The sequence below is a fragment of the Dermacentor variabilis genome, chromosome 2 (genome assembly GCF_050947875.1).
Source record: "Dermacentor variabilis isolate Ectoservices chromosome 2, ASM5094787v1, whole genome shotgun sequence".
Classification (NCBI taxonomy): domain Eukaryota; kingdom Metazoa; phylum Arthropoda; class Arachnida; order Ixodida; family Ixodidae; genus Dermacentor; species Dermacentor variabilis.
In genome coordinates this window covers 165025415-165047214 of record NC_134569.1, presented here as the reverse complement: position 1 = coordinate 165047214, position 21800 = coordinate 165025415, and the positions used below count along the sequence as shown (strand labels likewise).

The following is a 21800-nucleotide window of genomic DNA, read 5'->3' as shown; positions in this document are numbered from 1 at the left end:
GTCAAGCTGTAGCTTCACATTTGTATATTCCATTGTATCTTCGCATTTCTAATGTACGAAGGCAAGTCAAATGAAAGTGAGACAACCCGCCCCGCGCAATAATGGTTCGGTTCATTATTTTCGAGGCGTGCGCGTAGCACATACGCATCTCATTTACAAGTGACATGCAGAGGTGAGGTTAAATGTTCTTTAATGCTCTCATACACTGGGTTGAACACGGTTGCGTGACATAATGGACACTCCAAAAGTTGAACAGCTTGGTGTCGTGAGGTTTTTGATAAATGAAGATGTTTCCCAAAAAGAAATTATTCGCCGTATGGCTGCCGTATGCATTGAACATTGCGTTTCATTGGCCACTGTGAAGCGTTGTAGCAAACTGTTCAAAGTACATGAAAGCTACAAAGACGATCCATGGCCGGCCCAAAGCCACCGTGCAATCACCGGCCCCCAACACAATTGAAAAGGCCGTGGTTGCTCAGTGGCTATGGTGTTGGGCTGCTGAGCACGAGGTCGCAGGATCGAATCCCCGTCACGGCGGCTGCATTTCGATGGAGGCGAAATGCGAAAACACCCGTGTACTTAGATTTAGGTGCACGTCAAAGAACCCCAGATGAGGGTGACGCCTTTTTGTCTGCAATTGTGACCGGGGATGGCTCATGGTGCCGCTACTACTAGCCTGAAACATTACGGCAAAGCTTACAGTGGAAACATTTGAATTCACCACTCCCAAGGAAAACAAAGGCTGTTATTTCTGCCGGAGAAGTGTTGACTCCTTTTTAGATCGTTAGGGGCCATTAGTGATCGAATTTTTTAAACCTGGAGAGACTCTAAATTGTTTCAGATATTGTGAAAGGTCGTATCGGCTGCGTGTCGCAATCAAGAACAAACGAGGTGGAAAATTGAGCATTGGGAACACCTTGCTTCACGACATTGCCCGTTCTCACGTCGCTGATGTGGTTAATACAAATCTGGCAAAGTTCAAGTGGGAAACGCTGCAACATCCCTCATGCAGCCCAGACCTGTTGCCTTGCGTCTTCCACATTTGGTAAAATTTGAAGAAACTGCTCAAGTGAACCAGATTCGTGTCGGAAGATGACGTGTAGTCATTTACAGATTTTTGAGGCAGCAATCCAAGGAGTTTTATGAGACGGAAATAACGCGACTCGTTAGTAGGAGAAGTGTCTAAATACTCATGGTGACTACTTTTAAATAAAGTACCCCGTGTGTCATATATTCGCATTGTCTCACTTTCATTTGACTCGCCCTCGTATATTTTGCAGAACTCCTGCTTTTTATATGTGCTCTCTGTTGCGACTATAATTTCCGAGCAATTACTCGCAATACACAACCGGTGACAGCTGCTCCTGCGCAATACATTCTAACAAAGGACAGCGTCCTTGAGATTTTCCCCGGGTCGTTGCATATGTACGAAAATTAAATAAGGTTGTTGAATGACAGATATATATATATATATATATATATATATATATATATATATATATATATATATATATATATATATATATATATATATATATTGATTACTCGACTAATTCTGTAAGGGGAGGCCGAGCTGCAAAGTGAGCCCCCCCCCCCGAACGAAATTTCTGGCTACGCCACTGTAAGGTAGAACACATACTTTACACAATTCTATCTTAAGCCCCCTGATTTATGTACTGTTAACTATTTTTCTACAGAGCTGCTCCAAAAATAAAGCAAAAGGTAAAGGACTTAACGGACAACCCTGTAGAACGGAAAAGAGTACTTGTATGTGTTGTGAAAGTTCACCATTACCAATTAAATTGGTACATGAGGTTTCATATGCCATTTGGTGCGTTTACACATGACAGAACCAAGTCCTACATAAATAATTAACAAAAACAGACACTATGAGGTACCATGTCAAAAGCCTCAGCTAGATCTATTTGCAGGATCGCTACCTTCAAGAGAGCGCTATCGCAATATTCTAAGATGCTTCTAGCTGCATGAATATTTGTAAACATTTTCCTACCCCTGATGCCATGTGTCTGTTGCGGCCCAACTAACTTTCGTATACCTCCCTGCAGCCTTGTTGCAAGAACTTTCATTAAAACCTTGTATTCAACATTTGTCAACGTAATTGGCCTGTATCCCGTTACTTTACGTAATATATTTCTACCTTTGCTTTTGGGATTAGAACTGTGTGCGCACGATTGAACGCTGCAGGTGAAGTCCCCCGCTCGAGTGCCTCTGAAAATACCTGATGCAATGCTGTTGCTATATCCGTCTTGAACGTCTTCTGAACTGCCGCGGCAATCCCATCCGGATCAGGAGATTTGCCAGAGCTTAGTTCCTCAATAGCCCTCTCGCGCCACGTACCCATGCATCGAGAAGCGGAATAGAACGCCCTTATGAATTTCTTGCGGGCAAGCCAACGTCTTGAGAGCTTGGCGCGTTTCAATTGGGACACCTAGACATGTTGAGCAGCTATTAGTAGCGATTGGCCGTGTTCTTAGAGTATTCTGCAGACGCGGAAGGGAAAAGCCCCAAAATAACGAAACTTTTGCACTCAGTGGCGTGTTTTGTCTTTTATTGCGATAGCAATTATATCGACACTCCAAGCGCATTTCCGCCGTCGGCATCGCCATCGCCGTGAGGTTCTGTATAAAGTCGAAGGGCGATAACGCCATCGCAGCGCGCAAGTGAAGGCGTGCGAGGGGTTGCCGACGGTGGCGGCTGCATCTCGCCCGCTTGAAAGAGACGAAAGCGGGGAGGAAGCCCACCGCATTACGTCCTGCGCGAGGCAGCCAATGTTGCGAGCGACCGGGGAAGGGGAAGGAGAGGGACGGCGTTCTACTCCGGCTGCAACTGCGCATGTGGAGGCTGGGCGCGGCCGTATCTTGAGAGCGATCGGCCGCTTGTAGCTTTGTGCGAGCTTTGAGTTCTCGGCGCTCACTTTGCCTTCAAGCGATAGACAGTACGAATGTCACTTCGATCGCTGCTGCTGCCGCGTTTCCTCGCGCCAGCGTTTTGACAGCGAGTTTCCGCGATCATCGAGTCAAATGCGGTCATTATTGCTCATGCGCGCGTGACACCATGCTTGCTAATTCAGTTAGTGTGCCTATATTTACAGCTTTATAGGGCCGATAAATCTACTATAGTTACTTGGCTTAGCCTTCCACAAATTTGCTATCGCAATCGATGCTTCGCTTTTCGGGCGAAACCGACTTTTTTTACATCTACGCTGGCAGCCCACATTCACTGGAATGGCTGCCAAATTATTGCAGCTGCGCTGCTAGGCCACATTATAGAATGGAATGGTAGCAAATTTTTTTTTACGCTTGCATTCGCGTATGTTAAAATAAATGTTTTCAAGCGAGGCGCACCGTAACTTCCCGAAAGGGGGTTGCGTTTCACGTAAGGTAGGGAACGCTAATAAAAAACGGTTTATTGGTGAATTGCGCCTCTTTTGGCACTCCGCAATCCGCCAGACGTTGTAAGTCGTCGCTTCTTTAGGGCTCGAAGGACCTGTATCTTCTCCTAATATGTTTTTTTTTACGAATCGATCTTTAACATCATCGTTCCACTGCCAACATTGTCTAGAGACGGCAGTAATCAAAAGCGCAACAAGCTAAGAACTACGGACGAATTCGTGCATTGCAACATTCTTAAAATAAGTGGATATCCACTTCATAATGCTGCGAATCATGCTATATCCATGCTTTTTTACGCCACTGTGCTCACTAAAGCTGCAGCCTTCTTGCTGTTATTACTAGCAGTGTTTTATCGCGGTTGAGTAAAGAGGCCTCCGAAAGGCCTATCGGGATTATTGACTGAATATGCTAATATTTCCTATTGAATAACAATATTCTTCTTGTTCATTTCCTCGCCAGCGCAGAATCAAGAGAGGTGTTCCAAGGGGCAGGGACCAACGGACGGAGATTTGGTTCTTGACAAAGCCATGAAGAAATACTTCATGTCCGAACGTTTCAAAGCCATATCTCTTCCGAAATTCAATTACACCGTCCGTGTGGCCATGTGGAATTTACGGATCGAATTTTACAACGGAACCATCTTTGGTTTGAGTGCCGTTGAAAGATTGGGCGTCAACTACATGGAAGCTGAAACTAACAAATCTATGCGAATTCGCGTGGCCTTGAAACTGGAAGGATTGAACATTTCAGTTGCCGCACGGACCAAGAGGTTCATTGGGTACACTTATTTTGAAGCAGACGTCTTCGCACCTGCAACTACATTCGTCGCGGAAATAAAAGAGTAAGTTTGCTAACGCCATGCTTTGGACGGGTAGCGTAAGAGAAAAAAAAAAAACTCTTACGAACAACTTCGGCCATAAGAGAAAGCCACTGTATGTTCTCACATCAAACTTGGAATTTGCTGCCACTTGAATTTGAAACTTGAATTTGCAGCCGAGTTACAATATTATGTCTTACAGTGTAGTTAAGGGAAGTGCAAAACAAAAAACAAAATAAGGGCAAACAACTATAGAAAGCGTAAGAACATTGTATAAAGATATATTGATGTGCAGTGCTCAGCAAATGAAACGCGATACTCGGAGCGCGTGGCCGCCGGCATTTGTTGCGTCACCGGTGAGCGCTCGTGAAGCCAACCTGGTGCATTGTGGGATACGCTTGGAGCGAGAGGGCTGGTGACGCATGAAGGCTGCATCTGGCCGACAGTCGTTTGGTCTGTGTTTCGCGGTGGCGCCGCCGGAGCACTGCAAGCTGTGATTTCTACACCGCGTCCTATTGCCGCGCCGCTCGAACCGGTCGTGCCGCGATGGCACTTTCGCTGGACGTTGGTTGTGCGCGTCACAGACGATTTTAATTTACGTTTTCGCAACGTACTAGCGTGACGTAATGTTGTGGAGTAGAGTTAGCGTGCTCGCAGCATATTGCGTGCTCAGCAAAATGAATAGAATTGGGAATTTAAATGACTTACTACAGAAAAGGAAAGGAAAGAAAAGCAGGATAAAATAAAAAGGAATAACAAGAGACTCCGAGAGCTTTCAGCATCGGCCCCTTTGGATACGGTTCTGTAGATTGGGACTATATACGTAGCCGAATACTTCATTATATCGACTCAAGTGGCCACGACGGGCAACATCTGTAGGAGCAGGTCTTTAAACAGGAAAGCTGCTGAAGTCGGAGGCTATCGCGTTGGGCCGCTGAGCTCGAGGCTCCCTCCCCCTTTCCCAAATGACGCTGTGCCGCCTCACAAATTTATGGAAAAGTTAGAGCGAGAAATTATACCTTTATCATGACTGATGATTTTAGATGCAAAGTGTATTTCAGTTTCCCTTCTGTATGCTTCATTGTGGACACTGCAGAATTATTGAAAATGTAATAATTTGCGCCATGTTTTCGACGCACGTTTTTCGTCGTAGTTTCACGGTTTTGCTGTTTCATCACATGTTTTAATTGCATCCTTGCAGCGTTTTACTATCTGCAATATCTGAAATGTGTCCGATAAGCATGAGCGATAAATAAACAATGCTTGGTGAGCAAGATTTATGCTCGTTTCTCGTATTCGCCTTAACGTCTGTGCGGGCGTAACAACACGCCATACATCCTGATAAGTAGATCGTTCTCTTGCACATAAAGCCTCGCGATACTTTCATCGATTCACTAAACGTCTTCGCGCAACCGAAGCCGGCTAATTGACGCCATCATATGAACGGGCATCGGTCTACGTTACGATGAAGAAGTCTTCAGCGAACAGCCAGTGAAAAACACAGAGGAGAAAGGCGTTGTCCACGAGATCACCATTTTCGCCAGCGTAAAATCGGCCTAGATGCTTACCAAGCAGCACAAGCCGTTCTTTAATAAGCCCCCCACTTAATGTGCTCACGACACATGACGCGTTGCTGCTGCCAATCAATAAAGTTATGATTCGAGCCTCTGCGGCGGCAAGTTCTGACAACGACCGAATATTACCCGTATTATTTAATAGTTCGGACACAAACGACACCCACCCTTAAAAATTTGTTATAAGTGGACAGAACTGTTCATGCGAGATTTCATACTAGATCAGCCGTGCCAGCTATATCTTCGGCAGAGCGTATGCAAATAGCTACCATGTATGACAGAAATGTCGCAGTAGCAAATTCCTACAGTTACAGGAGAGGAGGAGGAGACAAAGGAGAGGAAAGACAGGGAGGTTAGCCAGTGTAAGTACCAGCTGGCTACCCTGTGCTGGGGAAAGGGGTAAAGGGAATAAACCTACAGTTACAGACCACGCGTATTCGTCAGTAGGCAGGATTGTTAATGCATACTGACATGAAGGCCGCCTAGAAGACCTGCCTCGAGGATCCCGACCGAGAGCAACGACGTCTGACGAAGACGGACGCATCCTGAATGCTGAAAACTACGACCCAGTTTTGACCACGCAGGAAATCAGACATGACTTCGGCCCTTGCGCGAGCACAAGCTCGGTGAGACGGCGTCTTGATGAAGGTGGCCTCCTCAGCTGCGTGTCGGCTAGCAAGCCTCTGCTCTATAGCGTGAACGAAGCCAAACGGCTAGTATTTAACCGGGAGCACCAGACATGAAGTGCACAGGACTGTAGTAATGTCGTGCTCTCGTATGAGTCTACATTCACGACCTCGTGGGACTAGCAACACAAGGTATGATCGCTGGCCTCACATTTTTCTAGCACTTAAACTAGAGAATGCGATACTGAAGTAGTCAGTAATCTCTAAGCTACGGTATAGTCCCTACCTATATATTGCTTAGTATAGTCGCTCTACGCATGCATTGCTTTGCTTGGATAACTTCTCACCTATAGAAAGGGAGGGATTTGAGCAGACGCAAAAAAAACTGCGCATCAGTTAGCATTTCCTGTTTCCCTGTTGTGGAAGATATCGTTCAGCAGGATTTCAGTGAGAGGCTGCTCGAGCACTTCACCGATGCAGCGCTATGGACCGCCGAAACACACTAATGCTCATTTGCGCGCTCGGTCATTCGAATGCTCTATAATACGCAGCCAACGCTTTCATTGTGCACCACTATATTCGGAATTTGTGTTTGTATATCGCGCATATTATTATTACGTGTTATTACGTATTATTATTATACGTATCAGTGACAAACATTTCTTTATTTTCACAGATCTCAAGGAAGAAATTCTGAGCGAGTGGCCAGTAGCGGACGCTGCTCCGTCGGCATCTGGGGACCATATCAAAGGACGGTTTAGGGTGCTTGGTGCGTCTCGAAGGCCCATTCAATGCTGCCGCATACAGAGATTCCCTAGACGGCACCGTGCTCCCCAAGTTTCGGACGGGCCCTTTCCGGATGCCTTCTTTTACTACCAGCAGGACAGGAGCCTTGTCCACATGCCAGTATCGATGACTCGGTTTCTAGAGCAAAGAGGCGTTACGGTGCTTCAGTGACCTTTGCAAGAAGCCGACATGAATATAATGGAAAATGTATGTGGTGCCATAAAGCGGTCCATGTCTCGTCGACCGCTTCACAGAGCCTCGGTCGACGAACTGTGGGGCGGGCGTGGAGGTCGAGTGGAATCGTCCGGTGCATACAGACCTCGCCGTCGGCCTGTTCAACAACCTGCCCCGCCCGATGGCGGCCGGCACGCTTGCTCGAGGAAACGTGACGAAGTACTAGCACAATAGGAGGCCAAAGCCAAGTGGACAGATCCAGCGCGCAAGTCGTGAGCAAGGGAAGCGTTTTAACGCGATAGCCTTAAAGTCTCCGTGTCGAAGAAAATCCCGCCTTGGCGTTCCGAGTCTTGCGTCAGACGTCGTTCCGACAAATTGTATTGCGCACCACGAATACCCAGGGCTTTCACTTTCACTTTCTTTCACTTTATTTCCTTAAAGACCCCTCTTCGGGGTATTACATAAGGGGTGGGTTGCAAAGAATGTGTGAAACAAAGAATATCAAAATGTTACAAGGCATAATGCGAGGCAATTTCTTCTGTGAAGGCAGATGAGCTGGGTATGTTGCGCAAGGCAGTTGCTGAAATAATTGAATTTCTCAAGTGAAAATACGCAGAGAAATCGTAGAGTACGACTTACACATAACCTACAGAGGTCATTGCGTCGTATTGTAATTTGAATATGCGAGCAAACATAATTCTGTTACGCGAAAACTCAAACAAACCCCTTTTCCAGCGTGTATCCCATACATAGACCGGCCATATCGTCCGCCATTTGTGCGCACCAGCGCGCGAAAATTTTTGAGGCCACGCAGCGGCGCTCACACCCCCATATGGCGCTCGTCTCCGCCGCAACACGGCTCACGTAAGCGACCGCGTTTCTACCATTTCTACCCTTCTAACATAGCGTTCGCCGCCAGCATTTTGCGTTAAACATTGCGGTTACATACGCTGCAGTTTCCGGGAAGCGTGAGAAGCAGTCAGGGGTCTTTCAATGCTATGCATTCCACTCTTAAAGGCGAAGCTTAAGCGTCCTCCAATTTTTTTTCCTGGGGTACATATTTTTAAAGAGCAAAAGTTAATATTTATTCCTTCTGCGTTTATTCGTCTCTCTGTTTTAGTGAGTGCGCAGTATGCCTCAAGCACCTTGGCCCTATTCCGCAACCATGAGCCATGCTAGCACATCGCGAAAGAACACTCATTCGAGTGCTGCGAAACATGCCCGTTGTCAGTTCCTGCCACCACGTGAGCGCGGTGCTGAAACCACGGCTTGCAGCGCTCCGGTGGCGCCACCGCGAAACACATGCCGAAATCTGTCAGCCTGACGCAGCCTCCATGCGTCGCCGACCTTCTCGCCCTCAGCATTATACCACAGTCCACCAGTTCGCTCTGACGAGAGCCCGCCGGTGGCGCAAGAAGGGCGAGCGGTCACGCGCTCCGAGTACCGCGTTTCCTTCGCTGAGCACTGTACATTAATTATCAAACATCTATGCGACTGAGCACTGAGAAACATCAATAAATTGCTGAAAATGGAATCCGTAAATGGAGGAACAAACAACCAGTGTAAGTTTGTTAACGTTATACTTTTGAAAAGTAGAGTAAGGGGCAAAAAACTCTTACAGAGAAGTGTGCCCCTTCTTGCTGAACTGCACTGTTCGTTCCCGCATCAAATTTCAGGTTCGCCGCCACAAACATGCGTTAAAGGTTCTCAGCAAAGCATTCCATCGGGCACGTCAGTATACGAACAGCGTAGTAGTGTTTAAACAATAACCAAATCAGCACGAAAACGCTCAAGCAGGAAAAAGGCTTAGTGAAAGTACGCTATTTGAAATAACCACAAAATCATTATTTGTTATTTAAGTCATTCCATGGGTTCTATCAAAAGATATGTGGGTATCACTCCTATAGTATGCATTTTGATGAGAAAAAAAACCGATGGCGTAACGAAGGGTGGGCTGATTGAGAGGAAGCGGACGAGACACGCATCTAAAATATTTTGTCGGTGTTAATTAAATGTGACACAGTGTTGTACTTAACAATGTTATAACCTCTCTTTAGAATATTATTTGTGCCATTTCACGGCATACATCTGCGTACAATTCGTAGGACTCTTTGTTTTTAAGTAGGTCTCTGGGCGAAAACTGAGTTTTATGTCCTATTCGCCAGGTAGCAACGCAGTAAACAATGCGACTCTGAATTAAGCTCTATTAGAGATTAACAAAAATATCTGTATTGAAAGAAGTTTACATATCTAGCCTATACGCGTAGACAAGATGAGGGGTTTTTTTACAGTTCAATTCACATGCTGAATAAATTGTAGGTATCTGTCCACGATTAGGTCAAGAAAGTGTGTGTTCTAGTGCTATGATTGTGTGATTGCTGTATTTTGTATCGGAGTGCTGCGAAACATGTTCTTTGTGCCAATGAAACATAATGAGTACTGTCTTAATTAATGTGGCTTAAGGCATACATTATTTGATGTGCACCATCTGTGTACGTTATTTAACGTAATATTAGCTTTACAAACCAGTGCATTTCGGTCCCGACCTGCAACCAATATAGTTGTGTCATCCGCATACAGTACCGGCTTATAATTGACTGTGATAGTGAACCATTTAAATCGAATAAAAAAACCAATGCTGCGAGCACTTAGCTATGAGGTACACCGATATTAATATACTTTCTACTCGAACTGGTACCATTCACATGAACAATATGAGGTCGATCTTAATTGTAGCTTTTGTTTAAAAGATGTGCCTTTAATGCCACAATGTCACAGCTTCTACAAAATAATTGTATGATTTGATGAACCCAACGCCTTCACAACGTCCATGAATATTCCTGCTACACGCGAACCTGAGTCGATCAACTTTTTGACGTAAACCATAAACGTCGATATCGCGGCAGTTACCGAAACTGATATGGGGTTACTATGTTATAGGTTTTTGGGTACCCATTCAAAGGCTCCACAAGGAGCGTCTAAACAACTTTACTAAGAACTGGCAGAATATCAATCGCCCAGTAATCTTATACGCGATATTTATTTTTTACCGTATAAAGTGATATTATTTTCGCTATCTCTATTCTCCCTAGCAATTCCCCTGTTAAAAAGATGGGTTTGTCATGCGGCTGCGTACTGCAGTAATACGATCTTTCAGGAAGTTTGAGAAGGTCAGCGAAAGTTTGTCTGTCCCACACGCTGTATTCATGGATAGTGAAGCACGTACACGGTGTTTCACTTAAATTGAGCCAAACTTTAGAATTATGCAAATGCGACATAGCTGGACAGCGCTCTTAGTCTGTTAACCAATGACGCAGCCGATATCATACACGGAAACAAAGCATTGCATGAGGGGAGGTCTCTCTGCGGCGGCTGCTACGAATCGCGCCCACCTGTCACCCACACGCTGCCTCCCGCGGTCTCCCGACCAGCGAGGCAGTCGCGCCACACTTCGCTCTGTTTGTAACGTGCCGCACGAGAGAGATTGTCCGCGCCAACCAATATATATCGAAATGAAAACAGGTATAGAGTTGCGCTCAAATTTCGTGTTAGGGAGTATCGTAATCATCGGTGCACTTTTTTCTTGTTCCTTTCAATTCAAGCACTATAGCATACCGTACACAAACATCAGAGATGAGAACAACCGAAGATGCATAAAAAAGGACACGTCTCTCAATGCCCTTCCCCACATTAGATAACAGTGTACAACTCACCTGCGGGAGAAAAACAAAGCAAGATTATCAGAAGTAGAACAAAACGAAGTATCAGTTTAATTAACAATAAGATCATTAGTAACCGAGGTAGCCTGGAGCGCAGTTATTGCGATCCGCAGTTAGGGCGCGATTTTTGTTATGTACCAATACTCTGGCTTTCTTGTATTGTAGGGAGTTTCGTGTTGCTTACAGTTAGCCATCTAATTATCATAACTTATGCTTCTTTTCTGCCAATTTTTATACACAAGTACTCAACGATACCTTAAATGGGTCTTAAGTTCATGAGTTAAAGATTCTGAAGGGAAATCATATGGTTTGTTGCGAATAGCCCGAAGAGCCTTCTTTTGGAGAGTGTACAACGTGTTCATACTAGTTTCAGAAGTCCTACCCCAGACAAGAAAACAATAACTTCAATGGCCAGAAAAAGTGAATTATGTAGTAAGTATTTAATAGAAGAAGGAAGGTAGTTTGCGGAATAAAATATTCCACTGGTTTGTGAACGCTGAAAAGCAAGAAAATGTATGTGCGTATACCAGGTGATCGTATGATAAGAAAGTACACATAAATATCTTACCGAATTTGCAAGTGCAATTTTAGCGTTGTTCTTAATTAAATCTTCCTTGAAAGTAATTTGCATGTTCTTAGGGCGAAATAACACCAGTTTAGCCCTTCTAAACAAAGTGAAACCGTTATCTAGTCGCCATTTGTGCAGGTTATTCAGAAGTGCATTACCCCTTGCAATTCGGTAGGGCGTATCAACATCAACGTTTGCTAGATTATTAACAAAAACATTAAAAAGAAGGGACCCTGAAATACTGACCTGGGGTACACCTACATTGACTCACGGATCTTGAGGCTTAGAACTATATGTACAAACTGCTTTTTGTGACCTAAATGTGACCTAATCAAGTCAAGTGCGATGCCGCGTATACCATAGTGGTTTAACTTATTCAGCCAGAGACCGTTATTTTTAGGATAAAATGCTTCTGAGAAGTCGACAAATACTCACAATGTTAGCAAACGCTGCTCAAAATTGATTAGAATAAGTTCTTTTTGTTCGAGGAAAGCAAGCTGTGCTGACAATTTTTTGCGGTAAGAGTAACGATCTTTGGTTATCAAGTTGTGCTTGTTCAGAAAGTCAGATATTATACAAAATACAAATTTTTCTTAACTTCTCGAAAACATAGCGAGAACAGACACAGGTGTGAAATTAGATAGGGCAGTTCTGTCAACATTTTTAAACAGTTCAGCCGCTTTCATGATCTGTATTCTATACGGAAACATACCTGTAGAAAGGCAAAGATTGGAACTATAGGTTAGCACTGGAGTGACTATGTCTATTACAAATTTTACAGGCTTGATTTTATTGTTATGAGCATCGCAGGTGTTTCTGTTACTTAGTGCGGAAAAAAACTAAAATTACTTCTCAATTTACTGCAGGACGCAAAATAATTGAACGCGCACATTTCGTTGCAATGAAACGCAATTCAACATCACGTGTCCCATTGCAGTCAACAAGTATGCTTATATTGAAATAGCCACTACCAATAAATTTATACTGAGATTCAACAGTATACTGTAAAGCATTTTTGAAAAACAGAAAAAAAGTCTTGCACGTTACCTCGCGGTGGTCAGTACACAACGGAATAAACAGTGCGCGCAGGGAAAACAGACAATACCTCGTAGTCTTCGGTAACAGAAAATATTCTTGTGCATAGTACGCATTAAATTAATCGCACACAAGTAAGCTAACCTAGTCCAGGGTTCCATGGAACATCGTCTGGCGAGGGCTATAAGTTTTCTTCTTGACAGAGAAGAAATACTCACCAAAGTTTGAACAAAAAAGTCTCAGCTTCGCCCGAAAGGCGAAGTATCGATTGCGAGAGCAAATTCGCAGACAGTTATACGAAGTAAGGATAATAGTTTTATCTGCCGCATGAAAGCGGCTTTTTCTTTTTTTGACGTTTCGCGTCCCATACGGGTCTCTTGTCACATAAAAGCGAGACAAGTTGGGCCGTGCTTTATATACGTAGTAGATGGCGCAACGATCTCGTGTATATATCGGGTAGATTTCCACGTGACCGATGCAGTGTAAGAGGCGTTGAATGTATTAATAATGATTCCGAAAGAAGGCGGGATAATAGTGATTTTTCTGTGTCGATGACAGTCGTAGAATTCCAATGAACATCGATTGGAACATTGATTTCTCCATCGCCAAGTCTTCTTGTGGTCTTCCCTTTTAGACCTGTAAGTGTTCTCAGAAACTTCAGAGCGTGTAGTTCCAATGCGATAATAAGCTGAACAATCAGAGCTCTCCATAAACTCGCTCTCGTCCTAAAAGGTACAACGTTTGCCGCACTCTGACTTACGCGACGGGCCCACGACGACCAATAGCAATCCGTAAATACAGAAATGCAAGCAAGGTATGGCACAAGTTTCGATGACAGAATTGCTCAATAGCCGCAGGAGCAGCAGAAAGAATAATACATCCTAAGCGTACGCAGTTAAAAGAGGCCATCTGTAAGACGCACGTGCCAGTAAAAGGTTGCAGAACGGCGTTAGATCGCCGTCTGTACTCCGCTGCCGCTGCTGCCAAAGTACCAGGAAATCACAGCGCAACCCGTATTAGTAGCAGAAGAAGTGACCCTTGTGATTTGTCTACAAGATGCACGTGGGCTTCGGTCAAGGCTAGGCCAGGCGCAGGAGGCGGATGGATTAACCAGTTCTTAGGCACGGAGAGTAGTTGGATATCGTGCGCATCCGCTTTTCATTAAGGTGGTCAGGTAGTCCTATGTTCCGCGCGAGGCGATGGCACGCAGCAAAGGAAAATATGTGCAGGGTTGCAGAGAGAAGTTAGACAGTCGTCTGTACTCCGCTGCCGCTGCTGCCAATATTTCGCTCTCCCCTTCTGCAGTACTGAGTATTTCGCAGTAAAATGTCAAAACCTGTGATGTCTAGATTTATTTATAGGCCGGAGAGCCCACAGAATCATGAATCGCAAGGCACAGCGTTATTATTGGGGGGCGAGGACTTACAGAGTCGCCATCTGTCGGAGGCGCCTCCCTTGCGTAGTATCAGGGATCACGCGGCGCGCTCCTCGTAGGTTTCGCTTACAGCGCCCAGTAAAAACACCACGCGGGAGTCCTCCTGGACATTTATGTAAGTACTCTCAAAACGAGGGAAGTTTTTTGACTGTCGATGTAATATTCTTCGGCGAACTGAAAGCACAGAATGGTTTACAGACGCTATCTACCGAATACGTACATTGGACGCTACTGGGCGCGGTCGCCGCGATAGAGTCTCCCGAACCGGCTTCTTTCGTGAAAGGCAGGCAAACGTTGAGAGTAGACAATGTGAAATATGTTCTTATGATGAGTGCCTGTATAACTAAATGGAGCATAACAGAATCAAATCTCAATGCAGTGATCGCAAGGGTTCGCAGCAACCGACTGCGCGTGTGCATGCCTGTCCGCGCACAATGTTTTGCTTTCGCTGTGAGCGCGTTTTCGCACCGTGCCGTGAGCTTTATGATGCAGCATATGAGCATTTGAAAGTACACTAGCTACCATTGTTGCGTTTACGCTATCAGAACTGTTCAAATATAATTTCGTTATAGAGACTTCGACGCCTACGGCGACTGTGATTTGCCGTCGCGACGATTCAATCTTTTTTTATCTTCTAAATTCTTGGACATTTCAATATTATTTCTCAAGTTGCGTCGCACTGTATGTTTATCGGTCTTCTCAGCGTGCGATTTGCCTCTGCTTCCTTTTCGTAATCCACGTGCATTAATTCATAACACAAACATGACCATATGCCATGCCTTTTTTTAATGTCCGTCTTACCGCTCCCTCTCCGTTCCAGTGAACTTGCCAGTTCTTAGCATCAACAAGTTCATAGACCAAAACTTCCATGACAATAGCCGGGCAGCGGGCGCGGGCGAGCGTTTCAGCGCCCGTTTTCTGCTAGTCGCAGAAAATTGCAGTCCCGGCGCCTTAGAAAAAATCTTCTTCGCATCTGTGCATGCTGCATACCCGAGTTGTACCCGATGGCTGTCTGCCGGTTCTAAGTTTCGCGAGCCAAGCTTCACGCACCTCCTTGTCCTGCGGCTACTTGTGAATACAGCTGACACCGGGCTCCGTTGCGTACGTCCGACACTGCGGCACCTAGCAGTGGCCTACCATGCTGCACGCCTCCAAAGGCAGCCACTACCCATTATAGTACTTTCAAATGTTGTCAAGCAGACACCCAAGCCGGTAAAGCCTCACCACTTAATCAGAACCGCAGTGCAGCTGGGACTTTAAACTTTCGTTTTCAGCTCGCTTCGGTGCTTCCGAAGCAGCCGACGCGGCCGGTGTGTCCACGTGACCCCTCAAGCCAATGCATGCCGACGGGGGCGCCAGCTTTCCAGTGATGGAGCTCGCCCCCAATACTTTAGCTCAAAAACATTTCTTTCGCTTGTATTTTTTTCTCGTATGTTCTGCAAATTCTTGAATTCCTTGAAGTCTCAAAATACGCGTGTGTGCCCGCGCCTTGGTATCCTCGTGGCTGTGGCGTTGGGCTGCTAAGCCCGAAGTCGCGAGATCCAAGCACGGCCACGATGACCGAATTTCGATGTGGGAGAAATGCAAAAGCGCCCCTGTACCGCGTATTGAGTGCACGTTAAGGAAATCGAGGTTGTCAAAATTAATCAGGAGTCCCTCATTGCGGCGTGCCTCATAATCATATCGTGCTTTCGGCGCGCAAAACCCAAGAATTTAAGTTACAGTACGTGTTTACAGACGTACTAAAAATACGTCTATATTTTTTCGAAACGCCAATCGTGTTCCTGCGCCAGACCCTTTGCAAGGCATGTTTAGAAAAGCGAAAGGTTGCTTTGTTTGTACCTCTTCTACTGCTAACGCAAGACATTGATGTCATTGCTTCACGTCGAAGAGATGCAAGACTGTTTATAGCAGTTCAAGTAGATGACGAATATGTTGTGAGAACGGTGCATGAGTGGTTCCCTAATACTTCAAGCCCTTCAATGTTGCATGACCCGGCAACAATAAATTCATCGCTCAATCAAAGCCACAATGCGCTATGCTTCTACGTCAAAAAAAAAAAAAAAACAGCGGCGGCCTTCGCAGAACTGCGACCGAGATATGAGAGAAGTGGCCGAATGTTCCGTCCTCTCTAAGCAGTGGCAGAGCCACCGTATTTGAGAGAATCGCTGACTTGTAGCCACACATAAAAACAAGCTATGCGCGATGCTTTCAACAGCGATGAAGGCGTTCATCGTGCTTTGTGAAACATTCTTGCAGCAAATCTGCCTCAAATATAAGCAAAAAGCAAGTGGAAACGTGGATTACAGGAACTTTCGCGTCCTAGAATAATAAGAAAAAATTAAATTATGGGGTTTTACGTGCCAAAAACACTTTCTGATTATGAGGCACGCCGTAGTGGGGGACTCCGGAAATTTGGACCACCTGGGGTTCCTCAACGTGCACCTAAATCTAAGTACACGGTTGTTTTCGCATTTCGCCCCCATCGAAATGCGGTAGTCGTGGAGCATAAGAGAAAGAGCGACAGAAGCAAGATTTACCCCCTTTTCGAGGGATAGGTGCGGGCGAGCTCTTCTGGCGCGGTCAAGCTGTTCTGACGTGTTGTGTGAAGCCCGCGTTCCTTGTCTCCAACTAGCGTTGACAGATAAAGCGCGCACCAACGCCACGACTTCCATGGAGGTGTTTCGCAACTCTTGGCAACGATTGACGCTTCGCACGTGGCCACCTGGCTTATAGCGCAGGTAAAACAATAATGAGCAGGAAGTGCAGAACATGTGTTCTGGTTTACCTGTTCAACAATAGAGCAACTGTTCAGAGTTACCTCTAGTACTACCAGTAATTTGCAACAAATGCTTTACTCGAAAACGATCGTGGCATAAAATACACACTAATGACACCTGTGTGCTATCGCAGATGTCATGATGAGTATATCACGCCTCCAACTGATACTTGCATTTCCTGAAAAAGAAAATAAGGACCATGCCCGCAGCCAGTCTAATTTAGGAAATGACAATGCTGTTGCTGATTTACAGAAGAGCTGTAATTGAGACATGGACTGACTCAGGACACGACCTTCAAATCTTTGGTTCTCGAGCTGTGTTTGTTACTTCTTCAACCAAGCAAAGCAGCTCTGCCCAAACGCTTCTCATCCACACGCTCTACACTGTACTACAAGACATGCATTCACCGGATTACAATACTCTCCTTATCTGTCATTCGGTCCAGCAGAGTACGAGGACTCAAAAAGCAGGCATTACTGAAACAACTGATTCATCAATATTTGCAAACCACGTAGTGCGCTATTTCTTGCAGTCCTACGTGTGTGTATAATTTATATTCAGATACACTGGCCAGTAGCTTTCTTATATGTCTCCCTTTCGCACGGCGTCGTTAGAAAAAAAAATAGCATTGATTATTAACATTGACAGGGTCGTCCATCTTTCGATCACTATTGTTGATAGTTATTTCTGATCAATATGGCATATTTTGTTATGAATCATTCCCCAGCCTTGCTAAACGAAGTGACGCAATCACAAACCGCAGCTATAGGTTGCTGATATACTATCCGTGCGTTTAATCGTCAGCAATGGCGAATCGAAAATGTTGTAGTCGAACACCTTTGGCAATTACTATAAAGCGCGGTCTCACACTGCTACTTATCTGTTTCCCAAAGCTGGTATTAAAGGAACTGGCGAAAGCATGAACGAAAGAGCGCGTCCTGGGTAGCCCTAACTTAGTCAGGTTTTGATTGTCTACGAAGTAAGGGCGGCGAATTACAGCGAAAAATTAGTCTCACCTTGACTGACGGCATCATTGGACAGATAAATTGCTTTATTGCGATAGCAATTGCGACGCTCCAGGCGCATTGTTGCCGTCGCCGTCGCAGTGATGTTCCGTATAACGTCCAATGGCGATAACACCGTCGCGCGTGCGTCATATGACGTCATCATCATCATCAGCCTGGTTACGCCCACTGCAGGGCAAAGGCCTCTCCCATACTTCTCCAACTACCCCGGTCATGTACTAATTATGGCCATGTTGTCCCAGCAAACTTCTTGATCTCATCCACCCACCTAACTTTCTGCCGCCCTCTGCTGCGCTTCGGTTCCCTTGGAATCCATTCCGTAACTCTTAATGACCACAGGTTATCTTCCCTCCTCATTACGTGTCCTGCCCATGCCCATTTCTTTTTCTTGATATCAACTAAGATATCATTAACTCGCGTTTGTTCCCTCACCCAATCTGCTCTTTTCTTATCCCTTAATGTTACACTTACCATTCTTCTTTCCATATCCCGTTGCGTCGTCCTCAATTTAATTAGAACCCTTTTCGTAAGCCTCCAGGTTTCTGCCCCGTACGTGAGTACTGGTAAGACACAGCTGGTTATAAACTTTTCTCTTGAGGGATAATGGCAACCTGCTGTTCATGATCTGAGAATGCCTGCCAAACGCACTCCAGCCCATTCTTATTCTTCTGATTATTTCAGTCTCATGATCCGGATCCGCAGTCACTACCTGTCCTGAGTAGAAGTATTCCCTTACCACTTCCAGTGCCTCACTACGTATCGTAAACTGCTGTTCTTTTCCGAGACTGTTAAACATTACTTTAGTTTTCTGCAGATTAATTTTTAAACCCACCCTTCGGCTTTGCCTCTCCAGGTAAGTGAGCAAGCATTGCAGTTGGTCACCTGAGTTAATAAGCAAGGCAATATCATCTGCGAATCGCAAGGTACTAAAATATTCTCCATTAACTCTTATCCCCAATTCTTCCCAATCTAGGTCTCTGAATACCTCCTGTAAACACGCTGTGACAAATATTGGAGAGATCGTATCTCCCTGCCTGACGCCTTTCTTTATTGGGATTTTGTTGCTTTCTTTATGGAGGACTTCGGTGGCTGTGGAGCACCTATAGTATTTTTACATACGGCTCGTGTACACCCTGATTCCGCAATGCCTCCATGACTGCTGAAGTTTCGACTGAATCAAACGCTTTCTCGTAATCAATGAAAGCTATATATAAAGGTTCGTTATATTCCGCACATTTTTCTATCACCTGATTGATAGCGTAAATATCGTCTATTGTTGAGTAGCCTTTAGGGAATCTTGCCTGCTCCTTTGGTTGACGGAAGTCTAAGGTGTTCCTGATCCTATTTGCAATTACCTTAGTAAATACTTTGTAGGCAACGGACAGTAAGCTGATTGTTCTATAATTTCTCAAGTCTTTGGGGTCCCCTTTCTTATGGATTAGGATTATGTTAGCGTTTTTCCATGATTCCGGTACGCTCGAAGTCATGAGGCATTGCGTATACAGGGTGGCCAGTTTCTCTAGAACAATCTGCCCACCATCCTCCAACAAATCTGCTGTTACCTGATCCTCCCCAGCTGCCTTCCCCCTTTGCATAGCTCCCAAGGCTTTCTTTACTTCTTCCGGCGTTACCTATGGTATTTCGAATTCCTCTAGACTATTCTCTCTTCCATTATCGTCGTCGGTGCCACTGGTACTGTATAGATCTTTATAGAACTCCTCAGCCACTTGAACTATCTCATCCATATTAGTAATGATATTGCCGGATTTGTCTCTTAACGCGCACATCTGATTCTTGCCAATTCCTAGTTTCTTCTTCACTGCTTTTAGGCTTCCTCCGTTCCTGAGAGCATGTTCAATTCTATCCATATTATGCTTTCTTATGTCAGCTGTCTTACGCTTGTTGATTAACTTCGAAAGTTCTGCCAGTTCTATTCTAGCTGTAGGGTTAGATGCTTTCATATATACGACGTATGTGTGAGTTAAAGCACGCGAGGGATGCCGACGATCGCGGCTCAATCTGGCGCGCGCGAAGGAATAATGTGGAGAGTAAACGCGCCGTCTGCCGTCGCACGAAAGGCCGCGGGGGAATCGAAGGGAGGAAGGGGGCGGCGTTGTGCTCCGGCAGCAACCGCGCCTTTAGCGACCGCGCACAAGGGGAACTGACGATCGCGGCTCAATCTCGCGCGCCACATATGGAGGTGGGGAAGGGGGGCTTCGACTCTGCCGACAAGTGCGTACTTCGCACGGCCGCGCGCGGTCACATGTGCCTTATATCGAAAGGTATCTGCAGACGGCTCGTACTTTTGTGCGCGCTGTGTTCCCGCCGCTGTTGCGTTGAAGCGATAGACCACACGAAGGTTACATCGCTCGCTGCTGCTGCCGCGCTTTATCACACCAGTATATTTACAGCGAGTGTCCGCGCTCATTGAGTGTCATGTGTTCATGTTTGCTGGTGTGCGCCGACATGATGCTTGTTAATTCAGCTGGTAAGTGCATGTTTCACATTTTTTTCTAGTCGATAAAGCTACTTTTCTTACTTCGTATAGCTGTCCGCTGATTAGCTATCGCAATTGATGGTTCGCCTTTCGGGCGCAACTGCGACTTTTCTTTGTAACATAGTTGAAGCGCCCACCGACGCCGCCACGAGGGGACGCTAAGGTTGGCACTCTAGGCCGGTGCCTTGGTGCCGGCCGCGAAAGACGAGGAATACAAAATTGGGCGCCGCATGCACGATGCGTAAGCACGCTGGTCCTCTGGTTCTAGCGCGCCGCTGCGACACCTAGGTTTGCGACAGCGGTGACTCTGGCCTAGCAGATGACCGACTCCAGCAACCAACCGCCCTAAGGCAACCTTCTGCCTGACGCTACCTCACGCCCACGAAACATTGCAGCTCTGCAGCTCCAGCTTCCCATGTTCTGGCACAAGAACCCACGGGTTTTGTTCGCCCAGGTCGAAGCCATCTTCGATCTCAAACACATCACCTTGTAGACCTGGGCTTCGCTACTTTGCAACCTGTCTCCTGATGTGGCTGAAAAGGTGCCGGCCGTTGTCGCTGCACCTTTGACCGATGCCCCGTACTGGTGTCTTAAGCAGAGTATTCGAGATCATACCACAGCGGTCTGAAAGAGTGCGCCTGCAGTACCTGATCATCTCCGAGGAGCTTGGAGATCGCCGCGCCTTCCAGCTGCTCAACAGCATGCGGCAGCTTCTCGGCACAACGTCGATTCAAACGGTGCGCGGTTGATGGAGCTCTTCCGGCAGCGCTTACCGCAATCGACTCTCCTTGTCTTAAGAGGAAGCTTTAGCTCGAGTGCTCCTATCTAAATACATGTAAAAGGAGAATTCATTTTTCTCGGCAACCACTCCACCAAATTTGACGAGGTTTGTTGCATTTAAAAGACAAACTTAAAATCTAGTGACTGTTGGTTTCGAATTCTTGAGTTAGATCGTTAATTTTTTATTAAAAATTGGCAAAAATCGGAAATTTTCAGAAAACGAAGCTATCAAGTTTACAACTCTGTAACTTAACCACTAAAAATGATAATACAATTCTATGAACTGTATCTAATAGTACATCTAAAGCGGACAAAATTGATATATTACACATGAATATAAAAAGAATTAATAATAGTGAAGTACAACTTTTGCAAAACCGTTGTAACCAACGTAACAAATTCACGTAAGATGTAAAATGACATATTGAATTTGTCCGCTTTGAATGATCTAATGGATGCCGTTTACAGATCTGCGATATCAGTTGTTGATGCAGAGCTATGAATTTGTAAATTTGGTGCTTCTATTTTTTTCAAACGGTCAAATATTTGAAAATCGTTTTAAGAAAATTCA

At 45.4% G+C, this 21800-nt stretch overlaps 1 protein-coding gene across 2 annotated transcripts in view; it reads left to right on the top strand.

The window, feature by feature from the left end:
• The window catches only part of LOC142572921 (uncharacterized), a 54757-nt gene that overhangs the window by 20444 nt on the left and 12513 nt on the right, over positions 1-21800 (top strand). Inside the window, exon 2 of one of the 2 annotated variants that reach the window (XM_075682377.1) lies at positions 3878-4254. In XM_075682377.1, coding sequence (XP_075538492.1) covers positions 3941-4254 — 314 coding nt within the window. In that variant the 5' untranslated portion in view covers positions 3878-3940. Of the gene's footprint in view, positions 1-3872; positions 4255-21800 lie in introns of both variants that reach the window. The other variant, XM_075682376.1, reaches the window with a different exon arrangement.